The sequence below is a fragment of the Lethenteron reissneri genome, unplaced genomic scaffold, assembly GCF_015708825.2.
Source record: "Lethenteron reissneri isolate LAM-NWPU_2019-01 unplaced genomic scaffold, ASM1570882v1 scaffold_1640, whole genome shotgun sequence".
Lineage (NCBI taxonomy): Eukaryota > Metazoa > Chordata > Hyperoartia > Petromyzontiformes > Petromyzontidae > Lethenteron > Lethenteron reissneri.
The window spans coordinates 798,084-813,647 of NW_026891378.1; the positions used below are offsets into that span (position 1 = coordinate 798,084).

The window sequence follows — 15,564 nt, forward strand, 5'->3', positions numbered from 1 at the left end:
TATACACTCACACTTGTAAATACACATACCTGTACCTATACACACACCTGTACATACACACACACCCGTACATATACAAACATAAAGGCAAATACAAAGATCCCCCGATAGTTTTGGCAGACTCTCGTGGCAAGTGATATTATCGAGCACCTATGAAGGCCGGAACGGCACGCAAAGGGGTGGTTGTCCAACACCTCGCCCGGCTGCCTTTGTCTCCCCAGTAGCGATGTTTACACATCCCTACTGGTCCTCATTTGAGGCTGAGTCGACCAAGGGGAGGCCCATTACCGGTTTAGATCATTGCCACTGGTGTTGGCCGTGAGCGGGAATCCAACTCGGGACGCCTGGTTCGTTACACAGAGACCCGTAGACTCGCCACAAGAGACCCGTAGACTCATCACACACAAATTCATAAACTCATCACACAGACATTGACTGATATTTAAGAACTGTTCCGAGAAGTGAGTTAGCGTGGCATCGATGGGAGCGGCATAACTCTGATGGGAAGAAAAGTTAACTAATATTAAACCGTGTCTGCGGAATGGCTTTCATAGGTTTGTGTGTATGTTGAATTTTGGCAACGTATATACGTTTAATGGCCTCGAGGGTGTCACGATGCTGTAGCGACAGTGCCGAGTGAGGAGTGGTACTCTAAGGACGGAGCCCGGGTGTCATTGAGAGAGAGGTCGCGTGAGGACGTTTACCCCGAGGTGAACCCGAGAGGGCACATGACCGGACGAGAGGGTGGAGGTGGACCCCCAGTTGGGGGTGAGAGGATCACGTGACGGGGACCCAGAGTCCCCACGAGGGTTTGGGAAGGGGGGCGTGGCCAAGGGCAGGAGCCCGGCCACGCCAGAGCAGTTATAAGTTCAAGTTCATTTTATTAGTTCATTTTATTCATTAGGTATAGCGCGGTCCCGAGAGGGATCCCGGGGGTTCGACTCTGGGAATGATGTTGCCCATAGACTCACCACACAGAAACCCATATACTAACCACACAGATACGCATAGACAAACCACGCAGAGACCCATAAACTCATCACGCAGAGACCCATAGATTCACCAACCAGATACCCATAGACACACCACGTAGAGCTCCATAGACTCATCACATAGAGACTTCATTGACTCATAGACTTCAATGGATTGAGCTTCAAGTTTGCATTCCGGAACCGCAGGAATAACGGATGCAATCGGCCAATGTATTCGGCGAAGGACCCGATGAAAACATTGACATCGTCCATGTATATTCCACTGCCTGTATCCTGGGTTTGTGCTGTTTGTTCTCGAGTTATTATTATTATCTGATATCCCGAGGTTAGGGAATTCGTTTTGGCTTAGGAACAACCCTGAATGCCAGACTTCTTCTTTGATGCTTTGGTCAGGTCGTTTAGAAAATTATTAAAGGTAAAACTAACATTCGTATTGATTTAATAAATGAGGAGTAATGATCCACTGATGTAGAGTGTAGCCTGGTTTTTAATTGGAGTGAATGTGAGAATCGATAACACTGGTCAAAATAAAAAAAACATGTTTTTCTGGCCTGGACTTTTGCAGCTGTTTTAGACTAATTTCAGGGTGCTGATTCCAAATCTGATCTCAGATTTGCTCTATCACATCTCATTTTTATGCTATCGGCATACCCCATTTTCATTGATTTTACCCGAAATTAACTCTGTCACTTATGATTGCAAGTTGTTGCGAGTCAGTGACTGCTTTAGTGTTAAAATATGGTGCTGTATTTTTAGGATGGTGTATTTATAATAGAATTTTATGTAGATATCCACATTTATTTAATATTTTTCTTCTGCAGTTTTTTTTGAAAATGCAATATTTGATATCTCAAAAACCTGATGTGATGGACACAAACTGATGCCAGATTTGGAATCAGCACCCCAAAATTACCTTAAAACCGTCGGAATACCTTACGCCAGAAAAAGTGTGTTGACCAGTGTAATGTTCGCTTAATCTTTGTCGCCCGTTTTGAACTTTTATCGCTGTTAGAAGGAACATGAAAAAAAAATTATTAACCAAAAAAACCGGATTGTTTCGGCGTTCCTCGTCCGGGGTCCGTGTGTTGTTTCACTTTATTGGGGGTGATAATGGGCTTCCTCGCCAACAAAGGAAGGTTCGCTTTAGATGGCTCTCACCTTCCCTCGTGGTGTTTTTTTTACGTGTTACCCATGTATGGCTCCCTTCCTGCTCTCTGGCCTCGAGTGTAAAAGGCAGCTGTGGTGAGAGTGGATGTTACAATTTTTGTTTGTCTCGTGCTACACCGCGGTTGATTGGCCAAATTATTCTTAATATGTATTTTGGAAAAAGGGTCATATATCCAACACCCCCCATGTGGTGCGGGGTAAGGGGTGGCCCCACCCACCCCACCCGCCCCAACTGCCTTTTCGGTCCACGTCTGGCTCCGCCACATTGCGAAGGCTCTGCGGCGTGCCAACGAGCGCGTGTGCTACCGCCGCCCCACGGCCATTGGCCCTGGCAACCCACCGGCGTCACCGATAAACAGTGGCTTCACCTCCCGTGGCAAAGTCAACACAGGCCCCCAATGCCACCTACTGCTCTGACGCCACTACTTGGCCCCGGCGCCACCCCCGGGCGCGATGCCACCTGCAGCGATGGTGTGGGGGCTACTGTCCCCCGATTCCTCTCTGTGAGACATAACTCTCGGCTGGCCCCCTGGTCATCTTGTTCATTCAAACACCCTCCGCGCGCCTTCCCTCAAACATTGCTAATAACTACCCGCACGCTACTACTCAACTCCGTGCACGCTCTAGAAATGGCATGACAGCTGGGGGTCGGAGGTCAGAGGGCAGTAGCTTTGCTCGCACATGCGCAGCCGCCGTGAGCGGGTGATAACACTCGTTTAACGGGGCCGTGGAACAGATGTTTACGGTGGGTGTGAGCCCTCACGCAGCACGAGTCTCCACGGCGACAGAACGGAGCGCACACCCGCGAAAACACCGACCACCCACGTTACGAGTGCGCACACACAGCACCACGCGCTTTCAACACACTCGTAGAATCCACAGGAAACTGTGGCTAGTTATTAACTATTTATTACCGGCCCACTGTGAGCCACTGTTGAGTCAGCAGGAATCAGCGAGGCAGGCTTACACTATTTCCCGATGGTCTGTACTCGATTTATCTAGTTTGATACGATCTAAGCCGCTTTGGTTTTTAGACTAAATCTCAATACTCTCTTTCCTCTTACTCACAGTTAGATGAGTACGGCGCTCCGGGGGTCTCATCCTCGCTGCTCACTTCGACGTGTCACACGGACGTTCGAGTGGCCGAACCGGAGACCGTCACGAGTGCTGACTTTTGGAGCAAGAGACCCCTCTACCTTTCTGCGCCCCCCTTTTATGGTTAACCTTCATCAAAGAAAGCCGACCCGAGGGCCTTCTCGACCAATCAGGTCGACGTACCTGTTCAGCCACACTCCCGGTTTCCCGAACAATGGGCCCCCGCTGGCTGCGGCACCGGTCCACGTGCGCCTTTGCTATGCTAATCAGCCGCGGTTTCCGTAACAAAGGGCTCGCCGCGGGCTGCTGCTCGGCGGTGGTCCCCGAGCACACCCGCTATGCCAATCAGCCACCCACCCTGGCTTCTCCCCTCGTTCGTGACTGCGGCCCCCCCTGCCTGCCTTGCCGATCCGTGTGTGGGGGGGGTGCGTTTCAACCATGGTGGCTGGACAGCCCCCGCCGTGACCATGCAATCTCAAACCAGATCACAGCGCCGTGGTGCGAATTATCATCGGAGGAGGTCGCCCAATTCCCTGGCCGCAGGAAATCGTGAAGATCATCCCTATGAGGGCTTCCGGGTCAAAACCTGTTGGCCAGGTGACCTCCCCTCGAAGCTCTATGGGGGGGGGAAATGTGTGAGGGTGTGTTTATGTGGGGGGCGGGGAGGGGGAAGTGGGGTCGGTCCCGTCGCTTGGTGGTGGCGAGGTCGTAGATGGGGCGCCCGCCGAGCGGCTTCACAGCGGCGGCATCACAATGGCTCCGGCTCAGCTGCTGGACTTCCGTCCTGAGCTGCCGTGTAAACAGCACGCGGGCGGCGGTTCAGGCCTGGCGGTTTGTGTCGCTGGCCCTGGTAGCGCCACGGTAATGTACCGACTGCTCCCTCCCACAGTACCCGCCACCTGGCCCACTGGTCGCGTTCAACCCATGACCTGTTCATGGGCCGATAGGATCCGGGGCGGCGGACAGTGAGATATACTCGTCCGGCGTCACCACCGGCATTACAACGCTGGCGCAGCAAGCGGTGCTCGACCATGAGGTTCTTGAGTGCCTCGTCGGTTTGGCGAGGGAAGCTTGCCAACACCAGCAGTCCACCCCTGTAGGCTAGAGTATAACTCTCTAGCCCCCCACTGGCGGGCCTGAAACCGTCTGAAGGCGCCCCGGCAGGTGAGTAGATTTCCCTCAAAGCCTCGTAGGCTGCCTGTAGCGTGGTCTTGCTGCATGCAAGAAGGGACGTGTAAGAGTCGAGCACATCATCATCCAGAACGGATGGCAGCGATCGTAGCGCCTCTTCGCCCGACCATTCGACTCAGTAGTTGTATTCGTATTTTTGTAAGTGATTTGTTTACCTTTCCTATACTTTGCACTCATATCGTGTGTGTGTTGTGTTTGTTGTTGTTGTAAGGATCTGACCCCCATGCCCCGACTGGACGTCTGTGAAAAATACATTTAATGCTCATCAAATCTTCTCCTCCAAGCTAAATAAATAATCTGATTCTGACTGATTTCCACCAGTGGTTGAAAAGGGCGTCATTGGCGAACTTTCGTCACACATCACTGTGAAATAACACACAAAGTTACCAACTCGAGCAAGATTAATTTAATTTCAAAAAGTAAAAACCATTAAAAGTCGCCCATCTTCCAAGCAACAAACCGCATGCATTTTGTTTGACAATTGTGTGTTGAGTAAGAGATAATAGAACGAGAGGTAGAAGCATTGTACTCAGGTACAGGCGATATCCCTCGATTCACGAACGTTTCGATTTACGAAGTTTCGCGTGAACGCGATTTAGAAATGACAGACGCTGTTTTGTTTTTCGAGTAAAATGAAACCATTCATTTAATATTTTAACCAGGTGTAAGGCCCCACTACTGACCTGGGGTAGCTCTCACCATCTCCGGTCATTCCAACATGCAGCAATTTGTTTTATTAATAGTTCTTTCAAATGTATTGTTATTATTAAATTGTTGTAATATTCAGGTTTTTTTTAAATAATGTTATTACACTTTTTTTGCATCCTAAAAAGTGGCAAAGATGTATTGCAATTTTTTTTTCCCGAGTTGGAATGACTGTCCGATACAATTCCCACAAGTTTTAGTATTAAACCAAATGGGTAAAGCCATTGCGAATTACAAATTTAGTTTTATGCGCGTGAGTCTGTTTTTAAATCCTTTATATTAAGTTCACTTGCTTGCTTGCTTGCGTGCTTGCGTGCTTGCTTGCTTGCTTACGACCGTGCAAATCTTTAGGTCGTTTTTTAACCCACTTCCCGTGATCCAATCGAGCTGACATTTTGCACACAGACTCATTGTGGTGGCAGACAATCATCTGACCCATAGGTGGCAGCCATCTCAAGTCAGAGGACGAGAAGACTCTCGCCGCCCGTTTCATGATGACGCAAATGTTGACTAACCACATGGCATGAAATCCCTGCCCCCACGCAGTACAGTGGAGACTATTTATAGAGCAGTTAAATTGAAGCCGCCAGGTTCTTGAAAGTGGTAAAACGGGTCAACGCTAGTGCCCTCGGGAATATACGGGGCATGTCAAGAGGTGATCTTACATATAAAGGATTTATAGTGAAAAACTTTGTTTTTACGGGTTATTTTTTTTAGATGTTCGAGAAGCGCATCCCATTCGGTAAATCGAGCGGAACCTTGCACATGCCATTGGTAAGGGTCACACAAATCTGCTACCCCACCCACCACCCCACCCTTGAGTATAGGACTTTCTTTCACCCCCCAATCATCCGCACATGCTCTGAACACCCTACATGACCCGTTCCCAGTCCAGGTTAAAGACCTTCCCATTCTCTTCTGCCATACAGGATCCACTGTCTAGCTTTATATAAGTGATGGTATATCATTCCCCACTTGGGTAACTGTATGATGAGTCTCTGGGTCTCTGTGTAATGAGTCTTTGAGTCCCGGTTTGATGAGTCTACTTGTTTCCATGTATTTGTACTTTGAACTTCTTTAGCAGCATAACGCAACAATCTAGACGATTTAAACGTTGCACAGCTCCACTGGTGGAAGCGTCGTGAGACAACCGAATGGAAGTAGACAAGTGATTGGACCGAACCCAGGCACGTGGGGATGGGGGGGGTGCGGCTGTGACGTCACGACCTACACCAGAGCCCTGCTGACCACGACGCTGATGGCCACGCCCAGCAGCGCCAGGGTCACGTGAGCTGCGCCCACCGGGCGAGGGGCGGCGTTGCCGTTGCAGCCGTCGCTCTGGCAGCACATGGTTCTCAGCGTAGCTCCGTTGTAGTCGTTATCGAGTAATTTGATGGCGTCGCAATAGACCTTGGGGAGGCAACTCTTGAGGAGGACGTAGGCTGGGCAGAAGGGAAAGCATGCGGGTCTCATTGTAAGAAAAACACATATCATTAAAAACAAGTGAAAATGTATTTTAATTGTTATTTTACCAGGTGTATGACCCGTTGAGCTTCCATGTAGCCCTTTTTCAGAAGTGACTTGTACGTGTGTGTTGAACTTCTTTCGTGCCGTACGTAGCCAACCGTGCTAATCTATAGGTGTCTATAGGTCTGTTATGGTTGTTTGTAGGACTCTATATTCGTATGCGTGTATGTTGAACTTCTTTCGCACCATACATAGCCCACCATACTAACTGCAAGTGCGCGGGGAAGGAAAACAAACTAAAACACAAAAAGCAGTTTTAAGAAATGAGTGTCAATCGAGGTGATGATTTAAAAGTGCATAGCTCTCAGTGGCTTCCTAATATTGTAAGGAAGAGCGTTCCAGATGGTCGCAGAAGTAGCGCATCCGAAAGCGCCATGTGATGATGCAGTGGCCACCTTTGTTCGACAGCAAGCCAAAAAGCCGCAACTACAAATGGTGGCTGATGTCATCATCATTATCTTGGCATGAAAATGTATAGCAGCAGCCGAATTCTCGGAACACCGTGACGTTAATTCAAAAATGTGAAGGGGGAAAAACTGGATGACCCCAGAGAAAAAACTAAACATTGGGGAAGAGCCTCCGATGGGGATGCAGAAACCCATGAACTCATCACGTAAATAAACCTATGGACTCATAAGACACAGAGACCCTATAAACTCATCACACACAGAGACCCATAGACTCACCACCCAGAGAACCCAGAGACTCATGACACACTGAGGCCCATAGTCTCATCACACACAGAGAACCCTAGAATCATCACACACACATAGACCCACAGAAGCATCACACACAGAGACACAAAGACTCACCACACAGTGACCCATAGGCTCACCACACAGAGACCCATCCATATAATCAATACACAGAGACCCATAGAATCATCGCCGCACAGAGACCCATAGCCTCTTTACACAGAGAGATGCATTGACTCACTATACAGAGATCCGCAGCCTCACTACACAGATACTCCATAGACTCAACGCAGAGAGACCTCATAGACTCATAACCACACAGAGACCCCATAGACTCATCACACACAGAGACCCGCCACACACAGACTCCATAGACTCAAAGCACAGAGATACCATAGACTCATCACCACACAGAGACCCATAGACTGGCCACACAGAGACTTTATAGACTCAAAGCACAGTGAGATCGGACGCTCGTCTTGTGAGTGCATCATGGGCCTGGGAGTCATTTCTGGACGCAAGGGGTCCACCCCCAACCCGCGCTTTGCGAGAATAAGCAACGCGCTTACTGGAGCCCTGGTAGAATAGAATTGTCGCGCAGGTGTCCAGCGATGCGAGGGGACACGTGGTGAGGCCGCCCGCGTCGCACGCCGTATTGTTGGTGCTCGTGCTGCACGAGTAGCAATTGAGGCTGTGCCCTGTATATCCACAGACACAAGACACAAGAACAACACCGATCATCATGATCATCACGTGAGACGATCATCAACATCATCATCACGGCAGACGATCATCATCATCAAGGCAGATGATAATCATTATCATCATCACGGCAGACGATCACCATCATCACGGCAGACGATCATCATCATCATCACGGCAGACGTTCATCATCACGCAGATGATCACCACCATCATCATCATCACGGCAGACGATCACCATCATCATCACGGCAGATGTTCATCATCACGGCAGACGATCACCACCATCATCATCACGCTGCTGCACTACGATCCGGGCCACCCGAGTTTGATTCCCGCTCCCGGCCGCCAACACTGCAGGTGGCGATCATCTGAAGCGGTACCCTGGGGCCTCCTCCCATGAGATCGACTCGTCCTCAAATGGGTTCCTGGTGCAGTGGTGGTGTGTAGTAAACATCGCCACTGGGGAAACAAAGGTGGCCGGGCGTGGGGCTGGCCACCCACAGCCTCGTGTTTCCTTGCCGGCCTTCGTAGGCGCTGCTACTCGCTAATGGCGCTTGCCTCAACAATCTGTTCAGGCTAAACGGGGGATTTGTGTCTTTGTACGCGGTGTGTGCAAGGTTTGTGTACGAGGCTCGTGAAGGACGCTCCTACTTTGGCAGCTGGAGGCAGTCGCCCATCCAACAACAAGGGAGGGCAGGTGGAGCGATGCTCACAACGGCGAGCGGAGCATCGGGTGGATAAAATGCAGCGAGTTTGCGCAGTTTGGGGGCACAGGTGGTGCATCTGCACAGTCATCTCAGTCGGTCAACCCATGGCACCTGCAGGGTCTGACCCCTGACCTCCCCCTTCACCTGGCTTGGCACAGAAGTCAACCTATGGCACCTGCAGGGTCTGTCCAGTGACCTCCCCCTGCTCCTAGCCTGGCACAGCAGTCAACCCACGGCACCTGCTGGGTCTAACCCGAGACCTCCAGTCAGCGAGCCATCGACACTTCACGTGATAGCCTCAAAGTGCACCTAGTCTGGCACAGGCTGCCATCACCGCCGCTTAATGGCTTTCGCGAACAAATTTTCGCAACTCGCCGCCTGATGAATCTGCTGATTGTTGTTGTTGCTGTTGTTGTTGTGGCTGTTTTGGTTGTTGTGGTTGTTGTTGGTGTGGTTGATGAAGACGGCTTGTGTTGCGAAACGTCGTGTTTTTTTTTTTGCTTTTATCATCAATTTATCATATTTTTTTTACTTTAATATTTGTATTTGATCCAATTATTTTATTTTTATTTCAAATGTTTTGTTTTCTATTTACGTGACTTTACCGAAAGAACCAAGAATATGAACTTCTCTTTTCGTTAAAGAGTGCAAGTTCAAGCGTTGAAACATTCATCAATTGTGTTTCATCTCGAATCAATCACAGTCCGTTTTTATTTTTACATCTTGTCATATTAACGAACTCTTCACTTCACTAACTATTTTTGTTTTTAATTGTACCAGGGGTAAGGCGCCACTGAGGCTACGTGTGTAACTCAGTGTGTGTTGTTAAACTCTCCACCACCACCGCCACCTGACACAGCCAATCAGTAAAGGGGAGGTTTGTGCCCACGTCACGCAACACGTGCCGATGTGGTTGACTAGTACAGCGCTAATTCAGACGCTGTATTTCCGACAGACCTGTTCTTCACCTGAGGACGGCTGCTTAAGTTGTGGCCGAAACGTCGTGAGAATTGTATTTTATTACGTTTTATTTTTATTTCATCATTTCCCTTCAACGTGACTTTAACGAAAGAACCAAGAAGATAAAGCGCTAACCCGGTTGTTCTGTTGTTGTGTGTTGGAGAGTTAAACGCACAACACGCCTTTATACACTCCTGTCACCGTGATGTTCCGCTCAGTGTGATTACAACAAGAATCACAACCTAGATTTGAAGTTTTCGTGACTGCAGGGATCCATACTATTCAGTTCTTTCGGTAAAGTCACGTAGGTATAAAATGTACTTTATATTTTATATCTACGTGACTTTACCGAAAGAAGCAAAGAGTAAGAATCACAACAGCAACCACAACAACATCCACAACAACAACTACAACCACAACAACCACTTTTCTCTCCGCCTGATGAAGATCGCTTGTGTTGCGATCGAAACGTCATGGGTTTTTTTGCTTTTATTATTTTCAATTTACTATCTTTTTTATTTACTTTAATTATTTTTATTTGATCTTATTATTTTTATAAAATAATTTTTACGTTACTTTACCGAAAGAACCAAGAGTATGAATTTCTGCAGTCACGAAAGTTTTAAGTTGAAAAGAGAAGTCAACTTAATTTCACAAGGGAATGCAAGTGTAATAAAAGACTCCGTCAGGCGATGCTGGTCTCCGTTTGTCTTTTATTTAGGTTCTTCTCCGCACCCCCCACTGGCCTCCTCTCGGACCAGTGTCGTCTCACGCGCGCCCCGCGCACACTCCCTCTCACGTGCCACGCACGCTCTCTCGCGTGCCACGCATGCTCCTCCGTTAGCTCCTCTACTCCCGCACTCCGCACACCGCTGGCCGACGGCGTGCTAAGGTCCTTCGGCCACATGGCCGATGGCGCGGATCTTTCCTCACCAACCAACGTGGCTCAGCCTCTTAACTTCCCCGACTGCCCCGATCTCTTCCGGACTCCCACTTATATACATTCCCCCCACGTGACCCTGACTCCTCCCCTTCTGGATCGTCAGATCCGGCCTTCCCATACTACCCCGCTGGCTCCGCCCCCATTCACCTCGCCTCCCATTGGAGCCGAGGTGAACGGTGGCCCCTCCCACACGCCCCGCAGACCAGGCTCCGCCCCCCAATACCCCGGGCCGCGTGATTGGACCCGAGCCCAGCAACAACCCCATTTACGCTCGCATTACACAAGCGTGCATACGCATCACTAAACACGTCCAACACACAGGGTGTACCGAATAGGTCTTAACGATTTGGGGAAAATATCTCATTGCGATTTTTCTGACGGATATTGCGATTTGATTTGCGATGAAACTTATTTAAGTCAAGCTTCAGTTCAATATTCACTGTGTAATAGATTTAAAACATGTGATGGAGCATTACCACATGATACCGTCAAAATATGAACTGCTCTATATATTCTCATGCAAGGATGAGAACTTAAAATGTATGAATTGCTTTCAACATGTATTGATTAAAAAAAATTCTTCTTCTTCCTAGCGTTGTTCCCGCTGTGGCGCAGGGTCCGCTTTTCGGCATTGTCTTCTCCATTTGGCTCGGTCCAGGGCATCTTCAGGGGATGCGTTGACCGTCTTCATGTCTTCCTTTATTCGGTCGATCCATCGCTTCTTCGGACGTTCGCGTGGACGGCGGCCCTCTGGCTCAATACGCATGGCAGTCTTGGCCACTGATGACTCTTCACTTCGCATCACATGGCCGTACCACCGAAGCCTTGCCTCAAGCATTTTGTCCGCAATGGGGGCCACACCAAGTCGCTTCCGAACGTCTTCGTTCCTGACACGATCCCATCGAGTGAGCCCGAGGCTCCATCTGAGCATCCTCATCTCCATGGTGTGGAGAGCTTGTTCGTGTAGAGTTGTGGCTGGCCAGCACTCGGATCTATAGAGTGCCACCGGTCGGACGATGGTCTTGTATATTTTTCCCTTCAGCCTATCCGGCATTTTCCGATCACAGAGGACTCCGGTGACTTGCCTCCATTTCATCCACGCCGCATTGACTCGTGACCTCACATCAGTCGTGATGCTACCATCTGAGCTGATGGTGGAGCCCAGGTACTTAAAGTCCGTCACTTTCTTCAGATCTTCTCCGTCAATACTGATGGTGCTGTCGGTTTGGGGGCCACACTCCATATACTCCGTCTTTTCGATGCTGAACCCCATCCAGTTTTCGTCCAAACGCTCCTTCCACAGGCGCGTTTGTCTTTCCACTTCTCCTCTCTCTTCATCTGAGAGGAGGACGCCATCCGCGTAGAGAACTGACCATGGAAGGGGCGTGTGCAGGTCGGCAGTGATCGTGTCCATGCACAGGATAAACAGGAGTGGTGACAGGGCCGATCCTTGGTGCACTCCAACGCTGATGGGAAATGGCGGTGATATGCCCACTGCACACCTGACTGCACTGGTGACGTTCTTGTATAGGAGTTGCACCCAATGCACGTAGGTTTCAGGGACTCCATGGGATCGAAGCGAGTGCCAGATGAGGTCGTGGGGGACCCTGTCAAATGCCTTTTCAAGGTCGAGGAACGACACGTGCACAGCTTTGTTCTTCTCCCTGTGCCTCTCCAGCAGGAGCCCCGCCGCGAACACGGCGTCCGCAGTGCCACACCCTCCGACGAAGCCGCATTGGTTGGGTGACAGGGCGATGATGCCTCCAATCCTCGTGTCCAAAACTCGCCCAAAGATCTTCATCGCATGACACAGGAGCCTGATTGGCCTGTAATTCGAGCATTCTGCCACGTCCCCTTTACCCTTCCAAACTGGAACCGTCGTGCTGGTCGACCAGGCTTCTGGGACCTCACTGGTGCTCGTGATGGTGCTGAAGAGCTGGGCAAGGAGGGCAGCACCCTGCCTGCCAAGGATCCTCCAGACCTCAGCAGGGACATCGTCCGGGCCAGTCGCCTTCCCATTCCTCATTCTCCCGATAGCTTGTTCCACTTCGGTGATGGTGATAGGTGAAACCGGACCGAGGACGTGTTCAGCGCTAATAATAGGTGGGTGGGGAAATTCCTGGGTGCAGATTCCAGAGAAGTAGTCGCTCCAGCGTTGAAGGATGGCGGGCGGGTCTCTGAGAGCGCTGTGATTCTCATCCTTTATGCATTTGACCTGACCAATATCCTGAGTCGAACGATGGCGCGCCTCTGCCAGTCGATAGATCTTATTGGCACCTTCTGGGGTGTCCAGTTCGACATACAGTTGGTCGTATTGAGCTAATTTCACCGCTGCAACTACTCGCTTCGCTGCCGATTTGCAGTTTCTGTATTGTTGGTAATCCAGATCTGCGAGCGTTTGGCGCCACTTCTTGAAAGCTAGCTTCTTCTCTTTCACTGCTAGCTGAACTTCTTCGTTCCACCACCATATTTGCTTGTCAATGAAGTGTTTTCCCGGCTTAGTTAGCCCCAGTGCTTCCGTTGCTGCTGTGCACAGTTGGCCGACGAGATCTTCCCAAATCGCATTCGCTGGTCGGTTGGTGTTCACGTCAATCTGATTAAAGGCGACTCTCAGCTGATCCTTGCATTCCTTCATCCGCCACCACCCAATTCGCTGCTGTCCAGTTGTTGGTGGGCGACGTCGCTGGCCAATGTCCATTTTTATGTCCATGACCAGGATGCGATGCCGTGGGGCGATGCCGTCCGACGGTATGACTTTAGTGTTTGCCACCGTCCCCAGCCCATCCCGCTTGACAAGCCAGTAATCAATTTGAGTTGATCTCCCACCACTGGCGTACGTAATGAGATGAGAGATCTCTTCTTGAAGAAGGTGTTGGCGAGGACAAGATCATGGGCTTCCGCAAAGTCCAGGGCTCGGTTTCCCTCATCGTTCTGGGTACCATATCCTTGGCCACCATGGTTTCGAGGGTATCCATCCCGGGCGCTTCCAACGTGTCCATTTAGGTCTCCACCAATTACTAACTGCTCTTCTCCATTTATCGATTGCATGTGTCCATCAAATTGTTCCCAAAATTCCTCCTTGGTATCTGCTGGGCAGCCGGGCTGCGGCGCATAACAAGATACCACCCGGAGGCGTAGGTCGTTTGAGTCGATTTCGATGGACATGAGGCGGTCGGAAACACGGTGGACGGCCACGACATTGTCTCGTAGATTTTGGCTGACTGCGATTCCAACGCCGTTCTTGGTGTTTCTTTCACCATTGTAGAACAGTTTGTATCCTTCTCCAATCTCCCTGGCCTTTGCTCCAGTCCACTTCGTTTCTTGGATGCATACGATGTCGATACGACGGGCCTTTAGGGCAGCTGACAATTCTCGACTTCTCCCTGTCAATGTTCCGATGTTGAGTGTTCCCAGCCGTAGTCGGACTAACTTCTTTAGCCTGCCCCATCCATGAGCAGGTAGCCCTCGTCCACTTCTCGCGTCGTTTGGGCGAGGACGGCGCGCGTTTCCCCCGAGGGGCGCCCTAGCTTGTTCCAAGTTGATTTGACGTTGCCATAGATGCGACACAGAAATACTTTGGCCGGTGGGTCGCTCCATCTGACGCCAAAGACCCTCACCGTTGGTTGGAATCCAGCCGGCACCGCGTGGAGGTGGTGATGGGATTTTGCCGGCCATTGATTAAAAAAAAATTAAATATAAAAATCAAACAGAGAACAATTGTTAAGTTCAATAAATTAAGTTACAATAATAATAAATAAACAAGAAAAATAAGAAAGTAATAGGACTTTTCAAATCCGAAAAAATCGCAGCCTTTGCGATTTGCTAATCGTATTGTTTCAAATTGCGATTTGGATTTGAAATCGATTAATCGTTCAGCCCGTGGATTACCGAAACTAAACAAACCAAAACATTAAAACGTGAAATAGCTGTTGATGCTGGAAATACTGCGGTGACATCGATGTAAATGATAAGCGTTATATTTACTATGTTGTTGTAACTTGTTGTGGATATTTATTGGGTACTTTTTGTTTCTGATATAAGTCATGTATAGCAGCAGGCATCGCCAGGGTCCGGGATCGATCCCACGTGCTCCTGTATACAAGTCAAGGTAGTTAAATCTCCACGGGGAGAGAAACACACACAGAGACTCCAAATATACAGCAGTAGACATTATCAGAGTCCGTGATCGAAGCCATGCTCCTCCTGTATACCAGGTGACGTAGTTAACATCTCCACAGGAAGAGAGACACGCAGAATCCAAATATACAACAGCAGGCAACGTCAGAGTCCAGAATCGAACCCACGACATCCTGTATACCAGGCGAGGTACTTAACATCTATATATATCGCAGTATCGGCGTTGCTTTGGTGTTGTTGCAACAACAAACAACTCGCCACGCAAAAGTTGTCTCACCTCCGCTCACGAACAGCAACACCACGAGGAGCAGACCCGGCAGGTAGCAAGTCATGGTTAGAGTCGTGGAGCCTGGCGTTGTGGCGCCTTTGGGATGGAAAGTCGGCGAGTTGAGTGAGCCAGAGTAGCAGAGTCAGAGAGAGAGAGAGATATCCCTGGAGCAGTGACTGTGTCTGCGTGGTGAACTGGTAGACTTCATAAGCCCTAGAGACTAATAAGATCGGGGAAGACACTCCTACAAACTTATTTGCATATCCCATAAAAATAGTTACGGGTGGTGTGCAAATATATTTGTCTGAGCTCTTTGCTAAACATCAGCAAATGTGGCTGGCAAGCTAACTGGGGTAGGTTGCAAAGAAACAAACGCATCTGCATATACACACACTCACACCTGAATGTACACACACACGCCTGTACATACACACAAACACACATACACACACACACCTGTACGTACACATAC

General features: G+C 49.5%; 2 protein-coding genes across 2 annotated transcripts in view; one reads left to right on the forward strand and one right to left on the reverse strand.

The window, feature by feature from the left end:
* Nucleotides 1-15,564, forward strand: part of LOC133339158 (uncharacterized) — a 175,430-nt gene that overhangs the window by 14,220 nt on the left and 145,646 nt on the right. The gene's annotated exons all lie outside the window — the stretch shown is intronic.
* Nucleotides 4,887-15,283, reverse strand: LOC133339048 (ly-6/neurotoxin-like protein 1). The gene is made up of 3 exons (XM_061547171.1): nt 15,102-15,283; nt 7,942-8,070; nt 4,887-6,592 (listed from the first exon to the last, which is right to left on the reverse strand). Exons 1-3 carry the CDS (start codon nt 15,154-15,156, stop codon nt 6,378-6,380), a joined length of 399 nt encoding a protein of 132 aa, XP_061403155.1. The 5' UTR covers nt 15,157-15,283; the 3' UTR covers nt 4,887-6,377.